Source organism: Podarcis raffonei, chromosome 2 (genome assembly GCF_027172205.1).
Source record: "Podarcis raffonei isolate rPodRaf1 chromosome 2, rPodRaf1.pri, whole genome shotgun sequence".
In the NCBI taxonomy this organism is placed as follows: Eukaryota; Metazoa; Chordata; class Lepidosauria; order Squamata; family Lacertidae; genus Podarcis; species Podarcis raffonei.
Window position 1 is genome coordinate 112,994,598 of NC_070603.1, and position 26,625 is coordinate 113,021,222.

The 26,625-nt window shown below is 48.3% G+C and overlaps 3 protein-coding genes across 3 annotated transcripts in view; 1 reads left to right on the top strand and 2 right to left on the bottom strand.

Moving 5' to 3' along the window:
- LOC128409053 (zinc finger protein RFP-like) overlaps window positions 1–26,625 on the bottom strand; it is a 203,179-nt gene that overhangs the window by 91,163 nt on the left and 85,391 nt on the right. The gene's annotated exons all lie outside the window — the stretch shown is intronic.
- LOC128409133 (butyrophilin subfamily 1 member A1-like) lies at window positions 10,321–19,289 on the bottom strand. Its single transcript, XM_053379375.1, has 4 exons — window positions 19,204–19,289; window positions 16,497–16,586; window positions 14,430–14,513; window positions 10,321–11,440 (listed from the first exon to the last, which is right to left on the bottom strand). Exons 1-4 carry the CDS (start codon window positions 19,283–19,285, stop codon window positions 10,920–10,922), a joined length of 777 nt encoding a protein of 258 aa, XP_053235350.1. The 5' UTR covers window positions 19,286–19,289; the 3' UTR covers window positions 10,321–10,919.
- LOC128408764 (zinc finger protein 84-like) overlaps window positions 24,256–26,625 on the top strand; it is a 47,851-nt gene continuing 45,481 nt past the window's right edge. Inside the window, exon 1 of the mRNA XM_053378784.1 lies at window positions 24,256–24,904. The gene's annotated coding sequence lies outside the window, so the exon portion shown is untranslated. The remainder of the gene's footprint in view (window positions 24,905–26,625) is intronic.

The following is a 26,625-nucleotide window of genomic DNA, read 5'->3' on the forward strand; positions in this document are numbered from 1 at the left end:
CCGACCTTCTGATCGCCAAGTCCTAGGCTCTGTGGTTTAACCCACAGCTCCACCCGCGTCCTATATCATAAAGGGTAAATGTCTCTAATAAACATTAATTTAATTTGCCGAGCTGGCCCTAGTGTTTCTGTTTATTAGGGTTGGCAAGTTACTAAAAGCATGCTTGAAAAACCCAAGATGTTTTTTAATTGTCAGATTAGAACAAAAAAAAAATGTTGCCCTGTTTAAACGTCTTGTTCTCCCAAGTTACCCAAAGCACCTATTTGCTTCTGTGGCTTTTGTCAAAAAAGCAAAAGCTTGCTTGTAATTGTAGAGAATTAACTATATTGGAACCCCTCCCACAGTCTAGCCCTCTCATGTATGGATATGTGTACTTACATTATTTTTTTTACATTTGTAACCCTCCCTTCCTTGCTAAGGAGCCCCGGGTTGCAAATACCCAAGCTGTCAAAGCCATGCAACGGAAAATAATATAGATCTTGTTTAAAAACAAGTAAAAGCTGAGGGAAAACGCGGGAAAGGTGCTATCGAGAGACATCGGGCGGGTGTTCCAGCATCACAGAGCCTAGGCTGCTCCAGAGCCCTTTTGAGCGGAGTCCAGTGTCTCAGGGACGCACAATAAGTTCAGTTCCATCCCAGACACGGAACCAAGGCAGAACCTTTTCCCCACCAAAAGCGGCTGAACTGAACGTGTAGATTGTGGTCTGGGTTTCCGGATCGAAAAAATCCACCTGCCCTGCAGTGTAGTCCAAAAACACGCGGATCCACTGTGGCCTTCTGCCAAGGGAGAGCCGTGTGTGTTGTGGGGAGGTGAAAGCTATGTAGTTACCAAGTCCTTCATATTCTCCTATCCCCCAGATGCCCGCAGCCGGGCTGAAGCCTGTCGGCCCCTCTCTCTTCACAGACGCCTTGGCCACCCCCACTGCCCATTCACCCTTGCCCTTCACGCCAACCTCCCAGCAGTGTTTGCCTGAAGTGAATCCCTCCCTGCCCAGCACAAAAGCGCGCTGGTTAAATCTCTTGGCGCTGTTGGGAAAGGTCTGCTCCACCTCTCCCCATTGAACACTTTTCTCATCCTTGGATACCACTAGCCGCCGGTGGGCCGTGTCTGGATCCAGAGTCACACGGGCTGCAAGAAAAGGAAAGGAAAGGAAAAGATCAGATCGTAGGCTGGTAGAATCCTGCCCTAGGAGAAGACTCGGTGGCTCTCACTGATAGACTCTGTACCAGCTGTTAGATCCCACTTTCTGAACCTTGGGGAAATATATTTGATCAATCAAGGGAGATCATATTTGCACCTATCAAGGTGCAATAGTGAAAGGCGAAGCATCACCTCACCTCCTTCAGGGTGGGGGACTTCTTTTTTTAGCCTCAGGGGTCCCGCTCCCATGTGAGGAACCTTCCAGAAGCTTCATGCCTCAGGTTGGCAGTGTTAGGATTCCTGCTCCGTGTTTGCAGTCATGAGATTGTTGTCTATCACATGACAGTGTATGTTTTCATTCCACAGTGTGGGAAGTGATGGAGACAGGATGTTTTGTGTTATCGTGCTCCATGAAGTGGGACTATTGTCCTTTGTTCTTTCTCTTTTTGCTGTCTGATAAGAAAGAGGAAGGAGCTAAGTCAGAATGCTCCGAGTGAATTATATGTAAATAAAGTAGATTAGCCAAAATGCTGAGCTATTGAGTCTGTTAAGCAAACCGCCAATACTCTGGGGATCCCTGAGTGTGCTGATGCTTCTTGGTATCAGTCGCTGTGATGTTTGGGCTGAAGAAAGCTTTTGAAGCTCCCGAACGACCAACCAGGAGGGAGAGAACATGCCAGTCAGGCATGTGTCTCTGCCAGGGTCCTACACAAGAGTAGGACGATCCTAACAGGCAGATCAAAAGGCAGAAGCAGGCAGAGCAACTGTCTTGTAGGCTTACGTCCCAACCACACGAAATAATTCAGAGGTTTCTACGAATACCTCTCTCCCTTCTGCATCCAGGCAAGCCAGAGGCCTTACCGCAGTTGAAGAAGCCATTCCAGTAAGGTGCAAATGCAATGTAGGAATGTGACAAGATGTATTTAGTGAGGAATGTGGCCTGAGGAGACACCTAAGGGCCAGATAGGGAGGTACAGAGGGCTGCAGTTGAGTCCGAGGCATGAGGTTCCCGTCGTTTTTCATTTCCTCACATTTCATTGTGAGATAATCCTCACACATCTATTATGGAGGGAGCTTTCGTGGACTACAGGCCATTTCAAGAGAGGCAACGCTTCATGAGTGCTGTTGCTCAGTTCCTGCTTGCAACCTCCCTGTAGGCCACTGGTCTTTAACTGGTGGGTTTAAACCCACAACCGGGTCACAGTTTGACCCAAGCAGAATGACCACCGTGCTAACAATACAGAGAAATATTAAGAATTGGAAGTTCAGGACAGGCTTTGTAATCCAAGAGAGGCAAAGAGAAGGAGATGAAATTACCTGCTGGACTTCCTGGGAGCGAGTCACACGAATTGGGCAAAGTCCGTGGGCAGGAACCGTCTTCTATGTTTTTTATCTGGAAAACTTTCAACATAGCTTAGGTTAGGGTGGGGATGGAGAATCTGTGGCCCACCAGAGGACCTTAGGGAACCCCTGTTCAGCAATAGCAGGGAGGTGTGGTCTAATCTGGACAATCCATGGTTGCCCTAGTAGTCCATCCACAGAAGAAAACATGGTACCATACTGCTTTAAAAGTATAGTGCAGATCGGGCCTTTATTTTTTTTAAAAAAAAAAAAAACACCAAGAAGTGGCCAAGAAGCATTGGCAACAAGAAAGAAGAGGCTGTTTTCCAGAATTTTTAAGGGCAATGTGACCCCCCCCCCGATTGGCTCTCTTAAAAAAAATATTTTCTGAGGTATTTTTAATAGCTAGGACTACAGTGGTACCTCGGGTTACAGACGCTTCAAGTTACAGACTCCGCTAACCCAGAAATAGTACCTCAGTGTCAGGGAACTGCCATCAGAACTAGAGGAGGAGGCGAGGCTCCACAGCGATGCTGGAGAGGGGCCAAGCAGGGAGAGAGGCAGGTCTCCTGTTGGGGAAGAAAATCAGTGCAACACCAGGGATAGAGGGGGGCCAATGGGGGAAGCAGAGAGCAGGCTCCGGGACTCTTCACTGGACACCAGCGGGGAGAGCACAGGTCCTCCGCTACCCACGCCCTCCCTGCACAGAAGACTTCCGCGCAGGGAGAGTAGGAGGAGACTGGCCGTCAAACAACTTTTATGTTGGAAAAGGTTTAAGAAACGCCCACTGACGGATTCTGCCAGCGACTGAACAGCCACGGAGTGGATGGCTGTCCAGCGAGAAATGGTTTAACCAGCCAACCTAGCCCAGAGCGGCGGCAACTTACGCACAAGCAACCCCTAAAGCCATTACACTCAGGTTAAGAACTTTGCCTCAGGATGAGAAAAGAAATTGCACAGCGGCAGCGGGAGGCCCCAGTGGCGTAGTGTGGGTTGTCAGCACCCGGGGCAAGGCAAGTAATTTGCGCCCCCTAACCCGTGGATTTTAGCACTCAGAGAGCTGCGAGTGCGAGCGTGCGCCCCCCAGATGTTGCGCCCGGTGTGGCCAGCCCCCCTGCACCCCCCACGCTACGACACTGGGAGGCCCCATTAGCTAAAGTGGTGCCTCAGGTTTAGAACAGTTTCAGGTTAAGAACAGACCTCCAGAACGAATTAAGTTCTTAACCCGAGGTACCACTGTGTATTTCCAAGTGCCAGACCACTGTTAAGAAATAGGATGGGAAGCGGAAGCGGAAGCTTTTTCAGCCTGAGGGCTGCATTAGCTTTGGGGCGACCTTCCCAGATGTGGCAGAGCCAGAGGCAAAAGTCGGCAGTTAATTGACATAAATTGTTGCCTTTGAATGGAAGGCTAGTTTCTACACATACTCTCCATCCAGGTGAGTAGAGGTAGTATTTAATGAGGATATATTCCAGCCAAACAAAAACACTCACACAAGGTGCCAAGCAGGGCCAGTGAGGAGGAATCTGGCCTGGGGAGAGTCCCAGGGGCCAGGCAGAGAAACCTGAAGGGCCACATTTGGCCCCAGGCCTGAGGTTTCCCAAGCCTGGCACAGGAGCAGGGCCAAGAAAAGACATGGCAGCCCGACCTTGAGTTAAGACTACGCTAGAAGCCTACCTATCAGAAGAGTGATCAGGCCCACGTTCAGCGCGATGCTCACTGCCAGTAAGACCCTCTGCATGATGTTGCAGCATTTTGAAGGAGATTCTGTGGAGTTGATAAGTTCCATCAGGAAAACGCAACTTATTATTATTACTTTTTAGTCTTATCTGCCATTCCTTTGAAACGCTCAGGGAGGCATACATCGTTTTTAGATTCACAACACCCCTCAGTAATCCTGGCTCGGTGGCCTCAAACTCCACTTCCTTCATTGACTTCAGAGTGTGGTGACCCTGCCCTGCTGTTTTGGGGGTCCCTGCTTCTCATTCTGCTGCGTGTGGCTCTGGACTTCCGCCCCCAATTCCTGCCCCCAATTGTGGCACTGGGTAGATTAGGCTGAGACAGATGGTAAATGCCCCAAAGTGATTTTTGTTGCTGAGCAGGGATTTGATCACTTGCAGGGTGCCTCAGGGTTCTGTCCTCTCCCCCATGCTTTTTAACATCTATATGAAGCCGCTGGGAGAGATCATCAGGGGGTTTGGACTGGGTGTCCATCAATATGCAGATGACACCCAGCTCTACCTCTCTTTCAAATCAGAACCAGTGGAGGCGGTGAAGGTCCTGTGCCACCTCCCTTGAGGCGGTTGGGGGATGGATGGCGGCTAATGGATTGAGGTTGAATCCTGACAAGACAGAAGTACTGTTCTTGGGGGGCAGGGGGCGGGCTGGTGTGGAGGACTCCCTGGTCCTGAATGGGGTAACTGTGCCCCTGAAAGACCAGGTGCGCAGCCTGGGAGTCAATCTGGACCCACAGCTGTCCATGGAGGCGCAGGTCAATTCTGTGTCCAGGGCAGCTGTTTATCAGCTCCATCTGGTACGCAGGCTGAGACCCTACCTGCCCACACACTGTCTCGCCAGAGTAGTACATACTCTGGTTATCTCTCTCTTGGACTACTACAATGCGCTCTAAGTGGGGCTACCTTTGAAGGGGACCCGGAAACCACAACTAATCCAGAATGCGGCAGCTAGACTGGTGACTAGGAGTAGCTGCCGAGACCACATAACACCGGTCCTACATAAAGACCTACATTGGCTCCCAGTACATTTCTGAGCACAATTCAAAGTGTTGGTGTTGACCTTTAAAGCCCTAAACGGCCTCGGCCCAGTATACCTGAAGGAGCGTCTCCACCCCCATTGTTCTGCCCAGACACTGAGGTTCAGCTCTGAGGGCCTTCTGGTGGTTCCCTCACTGCGAGAAGCAAAGCTACAGGGAACCAGGCAGAGGGCCTTCTTGGTAGTGGCACCTGCCCTGTGCAACACCCTCCCATCAGATGTCAAAGAGATAAACAACTACCTGACATTTGGAAGACATGTGAAGGCAGCCCTGTTCAGGGAAGTTTTAAATGTGTGACATTTTAATGTATTTTTAATCTTTGTTGGAAGCCGACCAGAGTGGCTGGGGAAACCCAGCCAGATGGGCGGGGTACAAATAATATATTATTATTATTATTATTATTATTATTATTATTATTATTATTATTAAACCCCTGCCTCCTGAGCCTTAGTCTGACACTCTGACCAATACACCTCACTCACCCTCCTCCTAAACGGTAACAGCCCGCAACTTCACTAAGAAATTAAACACCCTTGACTGGAATTACTGCATGCCAGCCAGCTGAAACCTGCAATGTCCAAGTTTCAGTCCATACCTTGTGCCTTTGGGGGAACAGGTGGTGAGCAGGTGTTTCTGCTTCTTTCATCTACTGCCATGTATCCTTCTTCATCTTCCATCTTCTAATCTCTCTCTTAAGGCCCAAGGGGAGGAGGTTCAGCAAGCAAGGTAATTCCTGAAAGCTAGACTTTCTGCCTTTGGAAGGAGAATTTAGCAGTTTTTAGACCACTCAAGCTGCAAAAATGGCACGTAAAAATGGTCCTCTCTTCCTCAGTCTCATGAATATGAGACTTCCCCAATTGCCACAGGAGTTGATCACACCAAACGTGTGAAGCAATCCACCTTTCCACTCTGTCGGTTTGTGACACACTCGCTTGTGCAATGATTGCGTACGGCGGCAGCACACCGTAAACCGAAGCTGAATCCTGTGAAGAAGGAAATCCTGTGGCTTAGCGGTTTGCAGGTCTGGGGAACTGGCAGCTCACCTGTTATTGATGGGGTTGCACTTTCCCCGAAGGAACAGGTACATGGCTTGGATGCACATTGTACATAAAAAGGAAACCCCTGGGTGGTTAAGTCCAGTCAAAGGCGACTATGGGGTGCGGTGCTCGTCTCGCTTTCAGGCCGAGGGAGCTGGGCTTAGTGCACAGACAGCTTTCCGGGTCATGTGGCTTCTGGCGCAACGGGACACCGTGACGGAAGCCAGAGCGCACGGAAACGCCGTTTACCTTCCTGCCGCAGCAATACCTATATATCTACTTGCAGTGGAGTGCTTTTGAACTGCTAGGTTGGCAGGAGCAGGGACAGCAATGGGAGCTCACCCTGTCGCAGGGATTCGAACGCCAACCTTCTGATCGTGGTTTATACCACAGTGCCACCTGTGTCATCTTATATCACTTTACCAGTCATGGCTAACCCCATGGGTAGGCAAACTAAGACCCGGAGGCCGGATCAGGCCCAATCTCCTAAATCTGGCCCACGGATGGTCCAGGAATCAGCGTGTTTTTACATGAGTAGAATGTGTCCTTTTATTTAAAATGCACTTCTGGGTTATTTGTGGGGCCTGCCTGGTGTTTTTACATGAGTAGAATGAGTGCTTTTATTTAAAATGCATCTCTGGGTTATTGTGGCGCACAGGAGTTCATTCATCCCCCCCAAAAAAAATATAGTCGAGCCCCCCACAAGATCTGAGGGACAGTGGACCAGCCCCCTGCTGAAAAATTTTGCTGATCCCTGGCTAACCCCAAATAACTGTAGTTTGCAAAAAGTGCTCACCCACAGAGCCACAATTCCAGGCACCCTTAACAAGTGACAGTTCCTGGGGTTTTCCATGAGTATTCAAGTGTTATTAATAAGTGTGAATGTGGCTTTAGGTCCTTTGCTGTCCCTTGAGGCAGACCTAGCTGTCCTCAGTGACTGAGAACTTTGTCCCAGCTTCGGTTGACGCACCAGCTGTGGCCATTCCTGGACTGGGACACAGCCTGGTCTCAGAGGTGCAGACACTGGTAATTTCTAGCTTGCATGGCTTCAATGTGCTCCTCGCAGGGCTGCCCTCAAGGTTGGTGAGGAAACTGTAGCTAGCGCAGAATGTTGGGCTTCAGTTTTTAGCCAGAACAGCTCTGCACCAGCGAGGAAAGCTTTGCATTGGTTGCCAGTGTATAACTAAGCCACGTTCAAAGTACAGTGGTACCTTGGGTTACATACGCTTCAGGTTACAGACGCTTCAGGTTACAGACTCCGCTAACCCAGAAATAGTACCTCGGGTTAAGAACTTTGCTTCAGGATGAGAACAGAAATCGTGCTCCAGCGGCGCGGCAGCAGCAGGAGGCCCCATTAGCTAAAGTGGTGCTTCAGGTTAAGAACAGTTTCAGGTTAAGAACAGACCTCCAGAACAAACTACGTTCTTAACCCAAGGTATCACTGTGTTAGAATTGTAGAGTTGGAAGGGATCCCCTGCAACGTAGGAATCTCAACTAGATCCTACATGGCCTTCCAACCTGTGCTTCAAATAACCTGCTTCCAATTTCTGCTTTGGATCTTGTGGCGCCTCTTTTTCGGCCCCATACCCAAGCTAAAGTTTCTCCTTTTTCTAGCTTGTTCAGTCTCAAAGTTTGGCAGTATTTCTAGCTCCTTTGCAATCTCAGGGGCATCTATCAAAACCCCACAAGGCTTCTTGGACACTTGGGATTGGCTTGCAGCTGAATTTAAACAGCTTCCTTATTTCTTAGTAGTCTGCAAGATTGACTTCGAAAAGGATGTTGTACCATGTTAACACGAGATACCGCAAACTTGCACCAGCAGTTTAAAAGCAAGTGCATTTTAACTCTCTCTCTCTCTCTCTCTCTCTCTCTCTCTGTGTGTGTGTGTGTGTGTGTGTAATATAGAACCTCCTGCATTTATTGCAGGGCACTAGACTAGATTGCTCTTAGGGTTCCCTTCCAACTCACAGCAGGTTTAGGGAAGCCTTGGCTCTCCAGCTATTGCTGAACTACAACTCCCATACTGATATTCTATGAAGACCTCAGAGTTGCATTGGATTGTTAGGGCTACAACCCAGTTCGGGGATTAAACTGGATAGCAAACTTCAAATAACAGCCTTGCTGTATGCGTCTATGCCATGGGTAGGCAAACTAAGGCCTGGGGGCCGGATGCGTCCCAATCGCCTTCTCAATCTGGCCAGTGGATGGTCCAGGAATCAGCGTGTTTTTACATGAGTAGAATGTGTCCCTTTATTTAAAATGCATCTCTGGGTTATTTGTGGGGCATAGGAATTCATTATTATTTTTTTTCAAAATATAGACCGGGCCCCTCCACAAGGTCTGAGGGGCAGTGGACCGGCCCCCTGCTGAAAAAGTTTGCTGACCCCTGGTCTATGCTGAGACATGCAGTGTAAGGTGTTTTCTTTGCAAAAGGGAATGCAAAAGGTATCAGGATGAACAACCAGACCACAATCTGAGGCTTTCCTTCGCAAAGGAATATACAGACAAATAACCAGACCCAAAACGAAAGCTCAAGGCTTTATTACCTGACAAAATACAACAAAGTGTTTTCGCCCTTGTGGGGATTGACTCTGCGAAGTTATTCCCCTATTCATATACGCATCTACCAAAGACCTCAGCCAGAGATCCTGCACAAATGCAAATAGGGAAAAGGGGAGATATGCAGACGGGTGCAGCTCTTTGAATTCTGCTGTTTAACTCTTCTCTGAATTGTAATCCTTTCTTCAAACTGTGATCCTTTCCTTAATTGGCTTCTTCCAATTGGCCTTCTCCAAACTGATAGTCTCGTTCCATGTGGTCTTCTTGAGAAGGAACCGTTTTTATAGCGACACGTCCTGGCAAACGGAAGTCCGCCCCCCTCCATTGAATCCAGAAAGCCAATTGGCTTATGAAAATAGCATTCTTCTCTGCCAGGATCCAGGTCTGAACTATCTCAATTTTGTTCTCTCAACACGCACGGGAACTTTTTCTCAAAGTAGTCCAGACTGCCGATATTGTTCATCTGCTAGACCAAACCTGGTTTGCAGCCCTCTGGTAAGCAAAATCTTTAAACCATGCTTATATACAAGATGTATACAAGATGCTAGATTAGCACAAAGTAGGATGTTGCCCTGCTCCAGTGACTCACATGCTCCCAAGTTACTCGAAGCACCTATGGTGGACCTACATTCGAAGTTTATAACGTTAAAAATGCGTCTTTAAAATGTGACACCAGAGGGCGCCGCAGAGCAGCAAGCCACTGGCAATGGAAAACTGCATTGAACATTACAGTTGTGCCTTGGTTCTTGAACGCCTTAGTACTTGTACGCAGTGCTTCCCCCCCAAAAAAAAAATGTTTAGGGGTACTCTCATTTCCCTACTCATATTGAAATATTGCCCCTCAATGAGGCCAAACTTAGATTCACAAAATGTTTAGGGGTATGCGTACCCCTGAGTACCCCCAGAAAAAAAGCACAGCTCATGTGTTTTGGCTCCCAAACGCCGAAAACCCAGAAGTGTTCCGGTTTTCAAACATTCTTTGGAAACAGAGCTTCTGATTGAGTGCAGGAAGCTCCTGCAGCCAATCAGAAACCGCGCCTTGGTTTTTGAACGTTTTCGGAAGTCGAATGGACTTTTGGAATGGATTACATTCGAGAACCAAGGTAAAGGTAAAGGGACCCCTGACCATTAGGTCCAGTCGTGACTGACTCTGGGGTTGCGGTGCTCATCTCACTTTATTGGCCGAGGGAGCCGGCATACAGCTTCCGGGTCATGTGGCCAGCATGACTAAGCCACTTCTGGCGAACCAGAGCAGCGCACGGAAATGCCGCTTACCTTCCCGTCGGAGCGGTACCTATTTATCTATTTGCACTTTGACGTGCTTTCGAACTGCTAGGTGGGCAGGAGCAGGGACCGAGCAACAGGAGCTCACTCCGTCGTGGGGATTCGAACCGCCCACCTTCTGATCAGCAAGTCCTAGGCTCTGTGGTTTAACCCACAGCGCCACCCGCGTCCCTATTGAGAACCAAGGTACAATTGTATATAACATTATATTCAATAACGTTTAACCGATCAGTGTAGATCCGCCCTTACTCGCTGCCGTGGTTTCCTTAAAAAGAAAACCAGTTTGCTTGCAATTATAGAGATATAACTATATAGGAACCTCCCCCTCAGTCTAGGCCTCTATAATTTGAGAGGATTGACTTACTTATTGTTCATTACATTTGTAATACAGTGGTACCTCAGGTTACAGACACTTCAGGTTACAGACTCTGCTAACCCAGAAATAGTACCTCAGGTTAAGAACTTTACCTCAGGATGAGAACAGAAATTGCATGGTGGCGGCGGGAGGCCTCATTAGCTAAAGTGGTACCTCCAGTTAAGAACAGTTTCAGGTTAAGAACGGATCTCCAGAACGAATTAAGTTCTTAACCTGAGGTACCACTGTACACCTTTCCTTCCAAAGGACCCCAGGATCGCAAGCATCAAAACGTTAAAACAATGCAACTGAAATCAAACCATTTAAAGACAAAAACTATGTAAAAACACAGGAAGGTGCTATGGAGAGACATCAGTCAGGTTTTCCAGGGTCACAGAGCCTAGACTGCTCCAGAGGCGGAGTCCAGTGTCTCAGGGACGCACAATAAGTTCAGTTCCATCCCACACACGAAACCAAGGGAGAACCTTTTCCCCACCAAAAGCGGCTGAACTGAACGTGTAGATTGTGGTCTGGGTTTCTGGATCGAAAAAATCCACCTGCCCTGCAGTGTAGTCCAAAAACACGCGGATCCACTGTGGCCTCTTGGGAAAGGAGAGCCTTGTGTGAGGAGTGGTGAAAGCTATGTAGTTCCCAAGTCCCTCGTATTCTCCTATCCCCCAGATGCCTGCAGCCGGGCTGAAGTCTGTCAGCCCCTCTCTCTTCACAGACTCCTTGGCCACCCCCACTGCCCATTCTCCCTTGCCCTTCACGCCAACCTCCCAGCAGTGTTTGCCTGAAGCGAATTTCTCCCTGCCCAGCACACAAACGTGCTGGGTAAATCTCTTGGTGTTGTTGGGAAGGGTCTGTTCCACCTCTCCCCATCGCACACTTTTCTCATCCTTGGATACCACCAGCCGCCGGTGGGCCGTGTCTGGATCCAGAGTCACACGGGCTGCAAAAAAAGGAAATGAAGGATCAGACCGTATGTTAAGTTGTGGGTGAACATATTAGACGACACAGCGATTCTTCAAACAGCTCTTGCTCTTTCACAGGCCGGAACAGAACTGAACTGAAGGGTTCAGTCAGCCTGCTTATATAGAGCTCCAGTACAACGTAACTGTAACAATTTTCTAAAACTATCCAATCATTGAACGTCACTTTCAATCCCCTATTTGCATAACTATCTACAGTATCCCCCTGCTGGCCCAGGGTGAGAACTTCAGTACATAACACCATAGGGTGGTAGTTTCCTCCCTGGCTGCTAGATTCCACCTTCCAAAACTTGGAGAAATATATTTGACTGGCAGGTGCAGAGGCAAAAGCAAGCAGAGCAGCAGATGTGACTGTGTTGTCAGCTGCACACCTGTTTTTGAATCCTCCTGCTGCCCTGGCTGAAGAAAGGAGAGAAGGTTTGGTACCTCTCTCCTCTCTCCAGCCAGGCCAGCAGGAGGCCTTATCATAGCTGTCAACATTTCCCTTTTTTAAAGGGAAATACACTTATTCCAAATAGGATTCCTCTCAAGAAAAGGGAAAAGTTGACAGCTGTGGGCCTTATCTCAGTTCAAGGACCCATTTCACAGGTCAAAAAGGAATGCGCCAAGCAGGTCGGGTGAGGATTGTGGCCTGGGGATTAATCCTAAAGGTGAGACACACAGGTGCAATGTCCGCAACAGGGCTTGAGGTTCCTCAGCCCTTGCCTACTGTTTTCATTAACTTAGACACTTCAACATGAAAGAGGACCCTTCCATTCCTCCTTGTTCCCTGTTTTCAATTTCCTCCTCCAACACACAACCGGGCATACTCAGTCCTCCCTGGGCCATTTTGCAGTAGGTTATTTTTTCCTTGTCACTTCGCCCTTGTAGGATTTGTACTCATCCACTGAAAACGTCAGTGGACGCGGGTGGTGCTGTGGGTTAAACACAGAGCCTAGGACTTGCCGATCAGAAGGTCGGTGGCTCGAATCCCCGCGATGGGGTGAGCTCCCGTTGCTCGGTCCCTGCTCCTGCCAACCTAGCAGTTCGAAAGCACGTCAAAGTGCAAGTAGATAAATAGGTACCACTCCGGCGGGAAGGTAAACGGTGTTTCTGTGCGCTGCTCTGGTTCGCCAGAAGCGGCTTAGTCATGCTGGCCACATGACCCGGAAGCTGTACGCCGGCTCCCTCGGCCAATAAAGCGAGATGAGCGCCGCAAACCCAGAGTCGGTCACGACTGGACCAAATGTTCAGGGGTCGCTTCACCTTTACCTTACTGAAAGCGTCAAGCAATTTTTCAAATTTTCCTCCTCAAGACACACACTTTCTGATCCTAAACACGTCTCATGCTTCCCTGGACTTTACAGACTGTCATTATGTTCCCTGACCAATCTCCCTCTCCTTTGGCTCTTGAAAAGGATCCTTCTTTTACCCCTCGGTACAGTGTGAGTTGCTTCCCGCTTATACAGGGAACTTGCAAGCTACATGCTTTGACCACGTGCAATTCCAACTACGCATAGTTTAAGGCTGACCGGCTGACACCACACAGATTAAATGCACAGAAGGCGGATTGGCTTAGAAGCCCTTTGTGCAGGGTTTTCCCAGTGTGGAAACAGATTTTAAGCTCTCTGCCCTGCTTACCGGGCCCTGGGAAGAACTACTGTATTTTTCGCTCTATAGGACGCACCCAACCATAGGACGCACCTATGAGAACAAGAAAAAAAAATCTCCCCCTCTCTGCTCAGCGCCCCCTCAGTGAAGCGGCAGGAGAAACGGAGCCCCTTCCATTTCTTCTCCTGCTTGGCTGAAGGGGCGCTGCGCAGCTCTCCCTCTCTGCTGAAGCCAGGAGAGTCTTGCTCTCCCAGCTTCAGCAAATGGAACCCGAAGCCTTCGGAGCGCAGCGCGAGTTCCCGCTGCGCTCCAGAGGCTTCAGTGAAAGCAACGCGTAGCCTCCAGAGCGCGGAGGGAGCACTCCCTCTGCGCTTTGGAGGCTTTGTGTTGCTATTGCTGAAGCCAAGGAGCCTGCATTCGCTCCATAGGACGCACAAACATTTCCCCTTCATTTTTGGAGGGGGGAAAGTGCGTCCTATAGAGCGAAAAATACGGTACTTGCTTGAGTGGTAAGACCCGTTCAGTGTGCCAGCTCCGGAAGGTTAGATTGCTGGAGTAGGGGCAGTTCCAAGGGAGTGTTTCGAGTATACACGATTGCCACCCCTAGAACGTAACTTCCACCTAAGGTGAGAGTTACCTGTATTTGTAACTTTGCTATCTGAAGCAGCGTCCATATATTCTATCACTCGGTAGTAAACCAGTTTTTATTCCTCTTGTGTGTGAACATCTTGTGGGCAAAAGGTGAAGGCTTGTAAACACATATTCACAATGAGCGCACATTATAACTCTCGCAAAAGGTCCCAGACCTCTTGGTAGTGTGTGTAGGGACGAGAGCTGGACACTGGTCTTTAACTGGTGGGTCGAAACTCACCACCAAGTTGCAGTTTGTCTTAAGGCGTCTCACAACAGTAGTAAAAAGGTAAAGGGACCCCTGACCATTAGGTCCAGTCATGGCCGACTCTGGGGTTGTGGCGCTCATCTCGCTTTATTGGCTGAGGGAGCCGGCGTACAGCTTCCGAGTCATGTGGCCAGCATGACTAAGCCACTTCTGGCGAACCAGAGCAGCGCATGGAAATGCCATTTACCTTCCTGCCAGAGCGGTACCTATTTATCTACTTGCACTTTGAGGTGCTTTCAAACTGCTAGGTTGGCAGGAGCAGGGACTGAGCAACGGGAGCTCACCCCTTCACAGGGTGAGCTGACCTTCTGATCGACAAGTCCTAGGCTCTGTGGTTTAACCCACAGCACCACCCACGTCCCTTAACAGTAGTACTACCACCTTACAAATGTATGGTAAAATTATTAAGGAGGGTTATGGTAGGCTTTGCATTCAAAGAGAGACAAAGGTGTTTAAATTACCTGTTGGATTTCCTGGAAGCGCAGTGCATGAATTGGGGGAACTCGGCGAGCAGGAACCGCCTTCTGCGTTTCTTACCTGGAAAACTTTCAGAATAGCTCAGGTTAGGGCAGGGATAGAGAACCTTATGTAACCAGCATTGACCAACAGTAGGCCTCATGCACAGGCCGCCCCCTGACAACAAACAGTATAATAAACTAAACACACGTTTCTTTATTATGTATGTAAATTATGTACCGTATTTTTTGCTCTATAAGACGCACCAGACCACAAGACACACCTAGTTTTTGGAGGAGGAAAACAAGAAAAAAATATTCTGAATCTCAGAAGCCAGAACAGCACGAGGGATCGCTGCGCAGTGAAAGCAGCAATCCCTCTTGCTGTTCTGGCTTCTGGGATAGCTGCGTAGCCTGCATTCGCTCCATAAGACGCACACACATTTCCCCTTGCTTTTTAGGAGGGAAAAAGTAAGTTATAGAGCAAAAAATACGGTATATACTGTCGGGCCGTCCAACACCTTTCAGCGCCTGAGGCAAGGCCTGCCACCAACGTCCTCCGTCCAGAAGGTCAGGTGGGAAGAGACCAGCAGCAACATGGCTGCTCTGTGGGAGCCTCCCCTTTTCACTGCCAGTCTTGACAGAAAAGGGGCATTCCACGAGGTGTTGTTGCTGGTGTCTCCCCAACTTTGGCTTTCAAATGTGTTTTTGGCTTACTCAGTCTGGTTCGGGACCTCCTGCTCTCTGTGGAACATGCCACTTGAGGCAGATCACCTCACACTGCCTCACTGATGCACCAGTCGTGCTAGGGCAACAAGCTTGTTTCGGTGCTGAAGCCTTTCTAGCCCCTCTCTGCACCTCAGGTTTTGCCACCTCCCTCTGCCACATGGTAGAGCCGGCCCTGATATACTGTATAAATATAAAACTATGATTCACTGGATATACATCGAGCAGGATTGTAAAAACATCTTCAGAACTCCTGGGGCTGTGCTAGACAAAAAAGAGAGGAGGAGGAGGAGGAGGAGATCTAACATTTCAAGAGATTTCAAACTCCAAGGGCAAGTTCTGCCCAGGATAAAGGTCACACTTTCTTGCAGGCATACTCCACTGCATTCCACAACAATATCTGATGGTAGATAAAGAACCTGGAGAAATATGCAATTACCGCAAACAAGACTTAAAAGAAATATCCAGGCCTCCTCCAAACTCCTGTGGATCAGCCCATCTGCCTACTTCTAGAACGTTCTTACAGGACAGGCTACTGAGCATGCTCAACTACTGTGCAGAGAAGAAGAAGAGGGGTCCATTGATAGGTTTTTGGTTTTGCAAAGTATTGTCCCGATCTTAATAATGAGGATATAGCAACATGCTTTACGCTTAGACTCTCATCACTGCTGATCATCTTGAGAGTTGTTAGTAGACCCTTATTCCCTGCACAGATACACAATTATCTGAGCGGGTTAACCATCAGTCCCTCTTCCCAGGGAACGGGGATCTCCTAAGAAATCTCACTGCCCTGGTTAAGAGCAGTGGACTCATAATCTGGGGAACCGGGTTCGCGTCCCCGCTCCTCCACATGCGGCTGCTGGGTGACCTTGGGCTAATCACACTTCTCTGAAGTCTCTCAGCGCCTTTCACCTCAGTGCTTGTTGTGGGGGAGGAAGGGAAAGGAGATTGTGAGCCGCTTTGAGACTCCTTAGGGTAGTGATAAAGCGGGATATCAAATCCAAACTCTTCTTTTTCTTCTAACAAACCTTCAGTAGCCTGCTTGATCTCTGCTTCTGCCTCTGCTTCCGGACTGCTCTCTGCCACAGCCTCTTCCTGCTCACTAAACCCTGTTGCCTCTTTCTGCTCCCTACACCCCCTCCTCCAAGTCGGCTCCCTCTTCTCTCTCCAGCCACTCCTCATCATCCCACCACCAGACCCTGGCTCTGAGTCTTCTTCTCCCACCACTCCTTGGCATCCAGCCAGTCCATGATGACAGCTTGAGGTTCCCCATGTCTCTGACACAGGAGCAAGGCCAGGAAAAGATGGGGCAGCCCCACCATGAGTTAGAATACGTCAAAAGCCTACCTATAAGAACAATGATCAGGGCCACATTCAGAGCGATGCTGACTGCCAGTAAGACCCTCAGCGTGACTTTGCAGCATTTCGAAGGAGTTTCTGTGGAGTTGATAAAGTTTCATCAGGAAAACGCAACCACAGCCATTTTATGAAAAGCAGAAGCGAATGGAGTGCTCGGATTCAGGGTTCCAAGTGAACCCATCTGGGAATACTCCATTCCACCACCACCCCTCCAATTGGTCTTCATTCTGTGCCCCTGGAGTGAGCAATATTATTTTCATTGGCTTGTTTTGGGGTTTCCTTCCATTAGGGTCCCACTGCTGCCCACACCCTCCAATATTTATTGTACTTTGCAAAACCTGGAATCCACACTCTGGCTTGCTGATTCCGTAGATGGTGCCGTTTTTGCTACCTAAGGAACCCCACTTAGGGAATGAATTCGCTATTACTAGATAAGGGGTGGTAGTTAGCTAGATCAGAGCAGAATCTAGCTCTGATTCTAGCTCAGAAATGAATGAACAGGATTAACACAGGTTCGTTGATTTTGCTGTGTCTGCTATGAGTAAAACATAGCTGAATAGCACCAAAGATTGTTTTGCCCTCCTTGCAACAAATGGCCAATGTTCAGAGGGGACTGAGGCTAGTTTAAAACCACTGCAGGACTTTGAGCTGAACCGAGAGCTGAACTAATGGCTTCTTGCTCATGTGCCTGATGACTGCTATGCTACAAAGAGCCTGGCCTTGATATTCCAGAAGGGGCAGGTTTGCCATACAGTGGTACCTCGGGTTACATACGCTTCAGGTTACATACACTTCAGGTTACACACTCCACTAAGCCAGAAATAGTGCTTCAGGTTAAGAACTTTGCTTCAGGATAAGAACAGAAATCGGGCTCCGGCAGCGCGGCGGCAGCAGGAGGCCCCATTAGCTAAAGTGGTGATTCAGGTTAAGAACAGTTTCAGGTTAAGTACGGACCTCCGGAATGAATTAAGTACTTAACTCGAGGTATCACTGTACATCTAGAATTTCCTGGAGATGTCCGGGATTTAACTGGGGGAAATAGCGTCCCGGGGTTGGGGGGAGATTTCGTAAAATCGGCACAAATCGTCCGGAATTTTGAGGTCAACAACTTTTGTGTCCTGAATTTCATTTCTAGAAACATGGCAACCCTAAGAAGGGGGCTTTAATGGGGTTGCAGAAATCTCAGGCAGGTATAAAGTTCTACTCTTGGATATACTTAGGAATACAGTTGCAAAAACGACAGCTATGCAAAGCATCTGGTTGTCCCTGAGAGATGTTGGCTCCTTTTCTTTAAGTTCTTATGAGTCACAGTGAAGTGATCAGATCCTGGAAGGAACCTTGCCTAATATTAGGCATGACGTACCGCCCTAAAAGTTTCCATTCTTGCTGAATAGTTCCTCACCACAGAGGCAAAGAAAGAAGCACAATCCGCCTGAATAGGCTACTTTCCCAAGCACGGCTTTTTCACAGCTATTTGTGGAGAGCTGATAAGATTAATCATATCGAATGCCTGGTCCTGTAGGCTGCATACACACCATACAGTTAAAATACCCCCCCAATAATCCTGGGAACTGTAGTTTGTTAAGGGTGCTGGGGGTGGTTGCTCTGTGAGGAGTAAACTGCAGTTCTTAGGACTGGGAGGTGTGGGTGCTTTAGGTAAAGGTAAAGGGACCTGACCATTAGGTCCAGTCATGACCAACTCTGGGGTTGCGGCGCTCATCTCACTTTATTGGCCGAGGGAGCCGGCGTACAGCTTCTGGGTCATGTGGCCAGCATGGCTTCTGGCAAACCAGAGCAGCGCACGGAAACGTTGTTTACCTTCCCGCTGGAGCGTTACATATTTATCCACTTGCACTTTGATGTGCTTTCGAACTGCTAGGTTGGCAGGAGCAGGGACCGAGCAACGGGAGCTCACCCCGTCGCGGGGATTCGAACCGCCAACCTTCTGATTGGCAAGTCCTAGGCTCTGTGGTTTAACCCACAGCACCACCCGCGTCCCTGTGGGTGCTCTAAATGTGTTTTAATTGTACTTAGCCTGGTCTCTTGTTGAAAACAATCGAACCCTTAACATGGTCTCTAATAATAATAATAATAATAATAATAATAATTTATTATTTATACCCCACCCATCTGGCTGGGCTTCCCCAGCCACTCTGGGCAGCTTCCAAAAAAATATTAAAATACTGTAATACATCAAACATTAAAAGCTTCCCTAAACAGGGCTGCCTTCAGATGTCTTCCATCTCCTTGGCTTGTACAGGGCCTGTGCTGTTTGGGGTATATATTCTATAAGACAAGCTAAATTGTAGGAGGAAGAAGAAAGCTCTCTTGAGAAGAGACCTGAGTCAATTTATCGTTCTCCACAAAGAGCTCTGACCTGGGTTGGGTGATTTTTTGCAGTGGAGTTTTCTCCACTCTGGGACTCGAGGCGGCTTACACGAAATTGAAAACAGGCCAAAAATTAAGAATTAGACTGAGACAGAATAAATGCCCCAAGGTGATCTTTGTGGCTGAACAGCGAGGATTTGATCCCTAGGCTCCCAAACCTTACTCCAACACACTGGCCACTAAACCACACACACGCTCCTCTTAACAGTAACAAGCCAGCGACTTTGGTAAGAAATCAAACACCCTTGCCTGGAATATTTGCTTGCCAGCTACTTAAAGCTTACTGTAACCCAGTTTTGGTCCATACCTTGTGGCTTTGGGGGAACAGGTGGCGCATAGGTGTCTCTGCTTCCTCTGTCTATTGTCATGTATCCTTCTTCATCCTCCATCCTCTAGGCTCTCTCTTCAGCCCCGAGTAAAGCAGCTTCTGCAAGCGAGATGATTCCTGGAAGCTAGCCTTTCTGTCCCTGGAAGGGAGAGTTCTTCACTTTCATAGACGATTCAAGTTGTAAAAAAACCAAAGAACAACAACCACCCATATGTAAAAATTGGCGCAGGAACAACCCTCCTCCTCCGTCTTGTGCAAATGAGACTTCCTCAGTTCCCAGCGATATCATCTGAAGAGGAACACACCAAACATGTTTGACAACCTCCCTGAGGTTTGCGACTGACTTGCTTATGCAATGACGACCTACGGCAGTTGGCATCCCATGAACGGAAGCTGGATCCTGCAATGAAGGGAAATCCTGTGGGTTAATGGGTTTCCAGCTTCAGGAGATTGGCAGCTTACCTGTTCTTGATGGGGTTGCACTTTCCCTGAAGGAACGGGTACGTGGCTTGGATGTACACATTGTACATTTAAAGTACTCTTATACCACTTATTACTTAATTGGTTTTAATTGGTTACTTTCCCCCCTGTTTCCTGCCTATATTTTTAGCTGTTTCTGCTTTAGTTGTAAGCCACCTAGAGTCCTCATCAGGGAAAAAGACAGGATATAAATATTGGAGGAAGAAGAAGAAGAGGAGGAGGAGGAGGAGGAGGAGGAGGAGGAAGAGGAGGAGGAGGAGGAGGAGGAGGAGGAGGAGGAAGAGGAGCTTTTTCTGGGGGGACACACAGGTGTACACATACCCCTAAACATTTTGTGAATCTAAATTTGGCCTCATTAAAGTGCAGAATTTCAATATGAGCAGGAAAATGAGAGTGTCTTTAAACAGATTTTTTTTTTAGAAAAAAGTAATAATAATAATAATAATAATAATAATAATAATAATAATGCCTCCCCCCAAAGAATCTGGGGAACTGTAGCTTGTGAAAAGTGCCAACCTCTTACAGCCGCTATTCCAGGCACCCTTAACAAACTACAATTCCCAAGATTCCCTCTGTTGTCTTTTCTCTAGGGTGACGTTTATAAGACGTTTTCGAAATAGTGATTTGTAAATGGGGAAGTGTGAAACTATATATATCATCCAAAAATTGCCAGGAAGGGAAGCTTCTTTCTTGCAGTGAAAGCGTTCGTTTTCATAGAATCACAGAACTATAGAGTTGGAAGGGACCTTGAGGGTTCTCTAGCATAACCCCCTGCAATGCAGGAATCTGAGCTGAAGCATCCATGACAGGTGGCCGTCCAACCTCTGCTTAAAAGCCTCCCAGGAAGGGGAGTCCACAGCCTCCCAGGGGAGACCATTCCACTGTCCAACAGCTCTTGCTATCAGAAAGACTTAACAAATTTATTGTGTCACTTCATCAAGTCTACTTCGTCAGATGCATGGGGTGAGACCTTAGTTGCTAGGCATGTAGAAGAAGAAGAAGAGTTTGGATTTGATATCCCACTTTATCACTACCCGAAGGAGTCTCAAAGCGGCTGACAATCTCCTTTCCCTTCCTCCCCCACAACAAACACTCTGTGAGGTGAGTGGGGCTGAGAGACTTCAGAGAAGTGTGACTGGCCCAAGGTCACCCAGCAGCTGCATGTGGAGGAGCAGGGAAGTGAACCCGGTTCCCCAGATTACGAGTCTACTGCTCTTAACCAAACTGTCCGTGTCAGTTTCTGATGATGATGATGATTGACTTGGACCGGGTGAAATTGGCCTGGCCTGAATCTCTGCTCTGCTATATCCCATGAGCAGCTGTCCAACAAGAAGCCACTGTGGAGTCAAAAGTAACCCAAGGAACACTGTCTGGAAACAAAGAGATTGCCGGTCTACCTTTTCCTGTGCATTTATGGTCTATCTTGAACAGGCACAACATATCACTCTGACCACAGTTCCTAGGTTTAATTTGTAATAAAAAAATTAAGGTCATATATATATATATATATATATATATATATATATATATATATATATACACACACACACACACACACACACACACATATATATATGTATATATATATATAATGTTCATAAATGCACCAACCAAGCATGTACATAGATATGTGGACCACATGTCTGGAGCAGCACAGGGAGACCGTCCTGAAACCATTTTGGCTGCCAAACTGACCAAATGTTTTCTCTGCAAGGAGGGAGGGGGTGAGGGAACCTTCCCATTGTCTCAGGAATTGGGAAATCACCATCTCAAAGGAATGGCCAGACTACCAGGAAAGGCAATCAGATAAGGCATTATCAGATAACCTGGCACACAGGAAAAACAACAACGTTCAAATTTCTGTTGTGGACCGCCTTTTCTGTGAGGTAGGTATGATGTTTGTGGGGGGTGGTTTTGGGTTACACCCCTTCTGTGATGTATGGAGAGGCGGTCTTGAGCTCCAGGACAGGGATTTAAAATGTCTATATAAGGGCATGCACACCTTTGTTCTGGGTCCTCCTCCCTTCCTGCGTGTGAGGGGAGCACCCTGTTGCAACAACTTTAATAAAGATCAGGCTTACTAGCTGCTTTGCTTCTCAATATTCTCTGGTTGGCCTCTGTTATTTTCTCCTACCGATGGAGAACCTACAAAGGACTCTATAAGGGCTCTTGTTTACCCCATAAGGGAATAAGGGCAGATTTTGTTTACAACAATTCCTGGATATCAGGCAGCTTGATTGGCTAAGGTGGGCATCTGGGGCTCAGCCCGGACACTGAGGTCCAGCTCCAAGGGCCTTCTGGCAGTAACCTCCCTGCGAGAAGTGAGGTTACAGGGAACCAGACAAGAGGGCCTTCTTGGTAGTGGCGCCCTCCCTGTGGAACGCCCTTCCATCAGAAGCCAAGGAAATAAACAACTATCTGACTTTTAGAAGACATCTGAAGACAGCCCTGTTTAGGGAAGTTTTTAATGTTTGATGTTCTATCATGCTTTTAATATTGTGTTGGGAGCTGCCCAGAGCAGCTGGGGAAACCCAACCAGATGAATGGGGTATAAATGATAATTGTTATTACTCAGTGATTAGCTGCTTTGAAGGGATGCAGGGGAATCACTTGCATTGCTGCCACACTTTATGAATTGTCCCTGGGGATTGTCCCTTCCTCTGAGGCAGACCGAGGCGGGGGCCGCTTGTGGGTGATGTAATGAAAGGGCAGGAAATTGTTCCGCATTTAATCTTATGATGGTAGCGTAATAACTGCAAAGGAGGAAGCAGAGAGAGGAACTTGCGGGCTTTTCTGCCTCAGGCGCCAAAAGAGTTTGTGACCCGCTTTGGGCACCTTGGTTTGGGGTGGAGAGCAAGACTGGATGCTGCTGTTCGGGTACCAAAAAGGTTTGGACCCGACGGCAGAAGGGGTGGGAGGAAAAAGAAGAGGCAGGGAAGAGCAGGACGAAAAGAGATGTTCTGAGAAGTCTCAAACAGTGGGTGAGAAAAGAAATTGTAAACGACAGTGGGTATTTGTTCAACGATTATATTTTTTCAAAGAAAAGTTTCAGATGAAGTAAGACTCTGAGTTAGTAAGAGCATGAGCTCCACACTTTGCCTTTGGCTGGAGGGGAGCTACCTTAGATTCCTTCACTGATTTCCACGCGGGGCAGCTCCCCCTTCTGCACAGGGGAGCTACATGGGGAGGGGCGTGGGGAGGGGGGAGAGGCGGCGATCTATTTTACAGAACTCTGTCCAAAGCTCTTCCACGTCGGGGCGCTCTCCAGGCGCCCGATTGGCTGAGACGGGAGCGCAGCGCGCGGCGATTGGGCGCGCCTGGCCAAGCCCTTGCTCCGGGACCCAACGGCTGCTTGCGGGTTTCGGAGGAAGGGGTCCAAGGGGGCGGCTGGTGGGGAAGGCGCGTGCGCGCTCCGCTGCCTCTGCCTCTGCTGCAAGACAACAGGCCGGAGGGGGGCTTTGAAAGCTTCGCTTTGCAAAATGATGGTGCAAAGGGGCCAAAGTGTGGCCGTGGATGTGCGTGATAGAGTCATGTTTTAAAGCCCCAGGAAGCGCGCTGTGATGGTCTCTCTCTATCTCTCTGGTTCTCTCCTCCTCTTGATTTTACGCACGCGCGTAAAACTATTAAACGATTGGCACCAATGTCCTCCTGAATCTCTGCCTTATACAGTGGTACCTCGGGTTACATACGCTTCAGGTTACAGATGCTTCAGGTTACAGACTCCGCTAACCCAGAAATAGTACCTCGGGTTAAGAACTTTGCTTCAGGATGAAAACAGAAATCACGCGGTGGCAGTGGGAGGCCCTATTAAGCTAAAGTGGTGCTTCAGGTTAAGAACAGTTTCAGGTTAAGAACTGACCTCCGGAACGAATTAAGTACTTAACCTGAGGTACCACTGGAGAGGTTAAGAGCCCTGCACAAGGGCCTGTGAGACCTGGGTTCAAATCCCCAACCAGCCCTTACCAGTCTCTCCGAAACCTAACCTTACTTCGCAGGGCTGTTGTGAAGATCAAATGGGGAAGGGGAGAACCATACATGCACTGAGCTCCTTGGTAGAGAAGTGGCTTGAGAATGCAGTAACTAGGGATGCGGGTGGCGCTGTGGTCTAAACCACTCAGACTCTTGGGCTTGCCGATCGGAAGGTCGCCGGTTCAAATCCCCGCGACGGAGTGAGCTCTCGTTGCTCTGTCCCAGCTCCTGCCAACCTAGCAGTTTGAAAGCATGCCAGTGCAAGGAGATAAATAGGTACCTCTGTGGTGGGAAGGTAAACGGCATTTCTGTGCACTATGGTTTCTGTCACTGCTCAGTTGCGCCAGAAGCAGTTTAGTCCTGCTGGCCACATGACCCGGAAAGGTGTCTGTGGACAAACGCCAGCTCCCTCAGCCTGAAAGCAAGACACAACCCCATAGTCACCTTTGACTGGACTTAACCGTCCAGGGGTCCTTTACCTTTTTCTTTTTTTACCTAAATGCAATAATTATATATTTATACACACACACACACACATCATTATTGGAGTAACTAGACATGAGAAGGGGTTAATGTCTGAGTGCAAATCGCTCCACGCATGAGCTCATCGCAGGTGCAAGGTCAACCAGTTGCTATGGCAATGGCCCAGCGCCTTGCCTATATCGGTGATGAATATAGCTCAGCTTAGTTTGTGCGTCGTCATCCTTATGCAGAGTGCGCTAGTCTTGAATTGCTGGAGTTCATTTGGAACAACCGGGATCCGTTGCCAACCCGTCAAGCTGTAGCTATATCTACGCACTGTTTTGCTGAGCCTTCTCTTCTGCAACAGCAACCGCAACCCATTTGGACCTTTGCTGAGTGGGACGGGGAGCAACTTTCCCCTGCGTGGAAATGCATGTCTCCTATCAGATCCCCCCACCGACCACCCCCAAGGTCAGAGCAGTGCGTGCGATGATGCCATAAGACTCGCCCGCGCGCTCTCCGAGATCAGGGTCAATTTGCAAGAGCCGCGACTCTCTTTCCTCCGTCCGGCGACGCCCGGAGCACCTCGGAGAGGGGCAAGAGACGCGGGTCCCAGCCTCCGATCCGATCCCTTCGCGCTCCTCCAAGGTCCGCACTCTCCTCCAGCTTGCGCGAGTGCGCAGGGAGGGCGCGCAAGGCTACCTTTGCCTGGGATCGTCTCCGCCAGCTTGGAGGCTGCAGCAGCCAAGAAGACGCGTCTGCACTTTGGGTGAGTAAGGTTTACCTTTAGAATTATACATGTTGCATTTTAAAAAAAACACCTTTATTTTTATTTCCGCCTGATCTGAGTGTATCCGTCAAATAAGAAAAAAACCCATAAACATAAAAATCTCTCGCGCGCCCCCAAATAGCGAGCGAGCTTGCTATTCAGAGCTCTTCTTCCAGCTGTTAAACAAAGCGGGGAGTGGCGAGTTGGTCTAATGGGGAGGGGGGCAAAATGGCGTCTGCAGGATTTCCTTTAAAGATGCGATGTGGGAGGGGATTTTGGTCTTTGATAGATCAGGCTGTGCCCGGGGAAAGCGCCACCGCTCGGACAAGGAAACACGCAGCGGTTCTTCCCGCCTGCGATTGCGCGCAGGTCCGAGAAAGAGAGAGGGATGGGGTTTGCATTCTCAGAAACCTTAGTCCGAGAAATAGACACAGGGCAGAGTTTAGCAAAGATGGAAATTAATTTTAGGTTTAAAAAGAGAGAGAAAGGGGAAAAATTAAATGCACATTGGATTGTATATGTTGAAAATGTTGAAACTTAGTGAAAATATAATTGAAAGAGAGAGAGGCTCCATGTTAGGCAGTTGTTAGTATTATCTAGTAGAGAGAATGAAGTCTTTCCTAGAAAAGGGAAGAAAATAGTTCTTGAGGAGCTGAAAGCTTGCTCACTATTTTTGTGATGTTGCACCTTTTCCTAATAAAAATAAAGTAGTTCCTGGCTGAGGGTTTTCAATTCCTTTTCAATGGACCAGTTCTTTGGCTTTTGTGCATCTTGCAGAATGGCAGAATCAGCTGTCCAGAAGTGGGTTTCTATCCCCAAGGGGCTTTCTACCACCTGCGCATGGGCCTCCTCAGTAATTTGGGTGGCAAATTGCTGTTTACAGTGGCTGTAAAGTGTGACATCGCTTTTGGTGTGGGATGTAAGGAATAGATCTGGTAATCTTACATCTTTCAGCCACAGAGAGATGGCCACTCCATGAGTTATCCTGTCCCAACTGGTAAACCTGTCTTACCTGAGAGCTCAAGGGTAGAACAGATAGTTTTTTGGCAGAAGGTACCAGGTGTAATCTTAGGTTTGCTCCAACAGGAAGGCAAAGACCTCATAGCCATTGCCAGCTTGACTGAACGAACAGGAGGGGCCAAGGGTGTGATTCAGAGTAAGGAAGCTTCCTAGTGCATCAGTGTTGGAGCAACTGGACCTGAGAAGGGGTTCATTTCCTTTCTGAGCATAAATCACCCCATGGATGAGCTAATCAAATGTGCAAGGTCAGCCAGAGCTATGATAACAGCCCAGTGCACCAGGTATATCTGTGATTAATGTATTTCAGCTCAGTTAGTGTTTGTCAGCGCGAGTCGGAGTCTATTGCTTGTCCAGTGCTGTCTTGAATTGCAGGAGTTTATTTGGAGCTACAGAGGTACGTTGTACTTGTATGTATCTGTATCTATATCCGCAAAAGCTTACAAGCTGTATGTCCTGGAACTGTTACACTGAGCCTTATCTTCTGCAGCAGTAAACTATGTGGACTTTAAACTGCTTCCATGTGGTGACTGGGACTTGGAGCAACTTCCACTGTCTGAGCAATCAGTGCTGAAGCCATTGAGAATTTTGCCCCTTCCTTTCTTCCCACAATGTGAAGTTAGCAAATGGCTTGTCCGTTTTGGGGGTGCGATGTCGCATTGAACGTTTATGCTTTTGAAAATGTCCCCTCTCTCTTTGCTTCA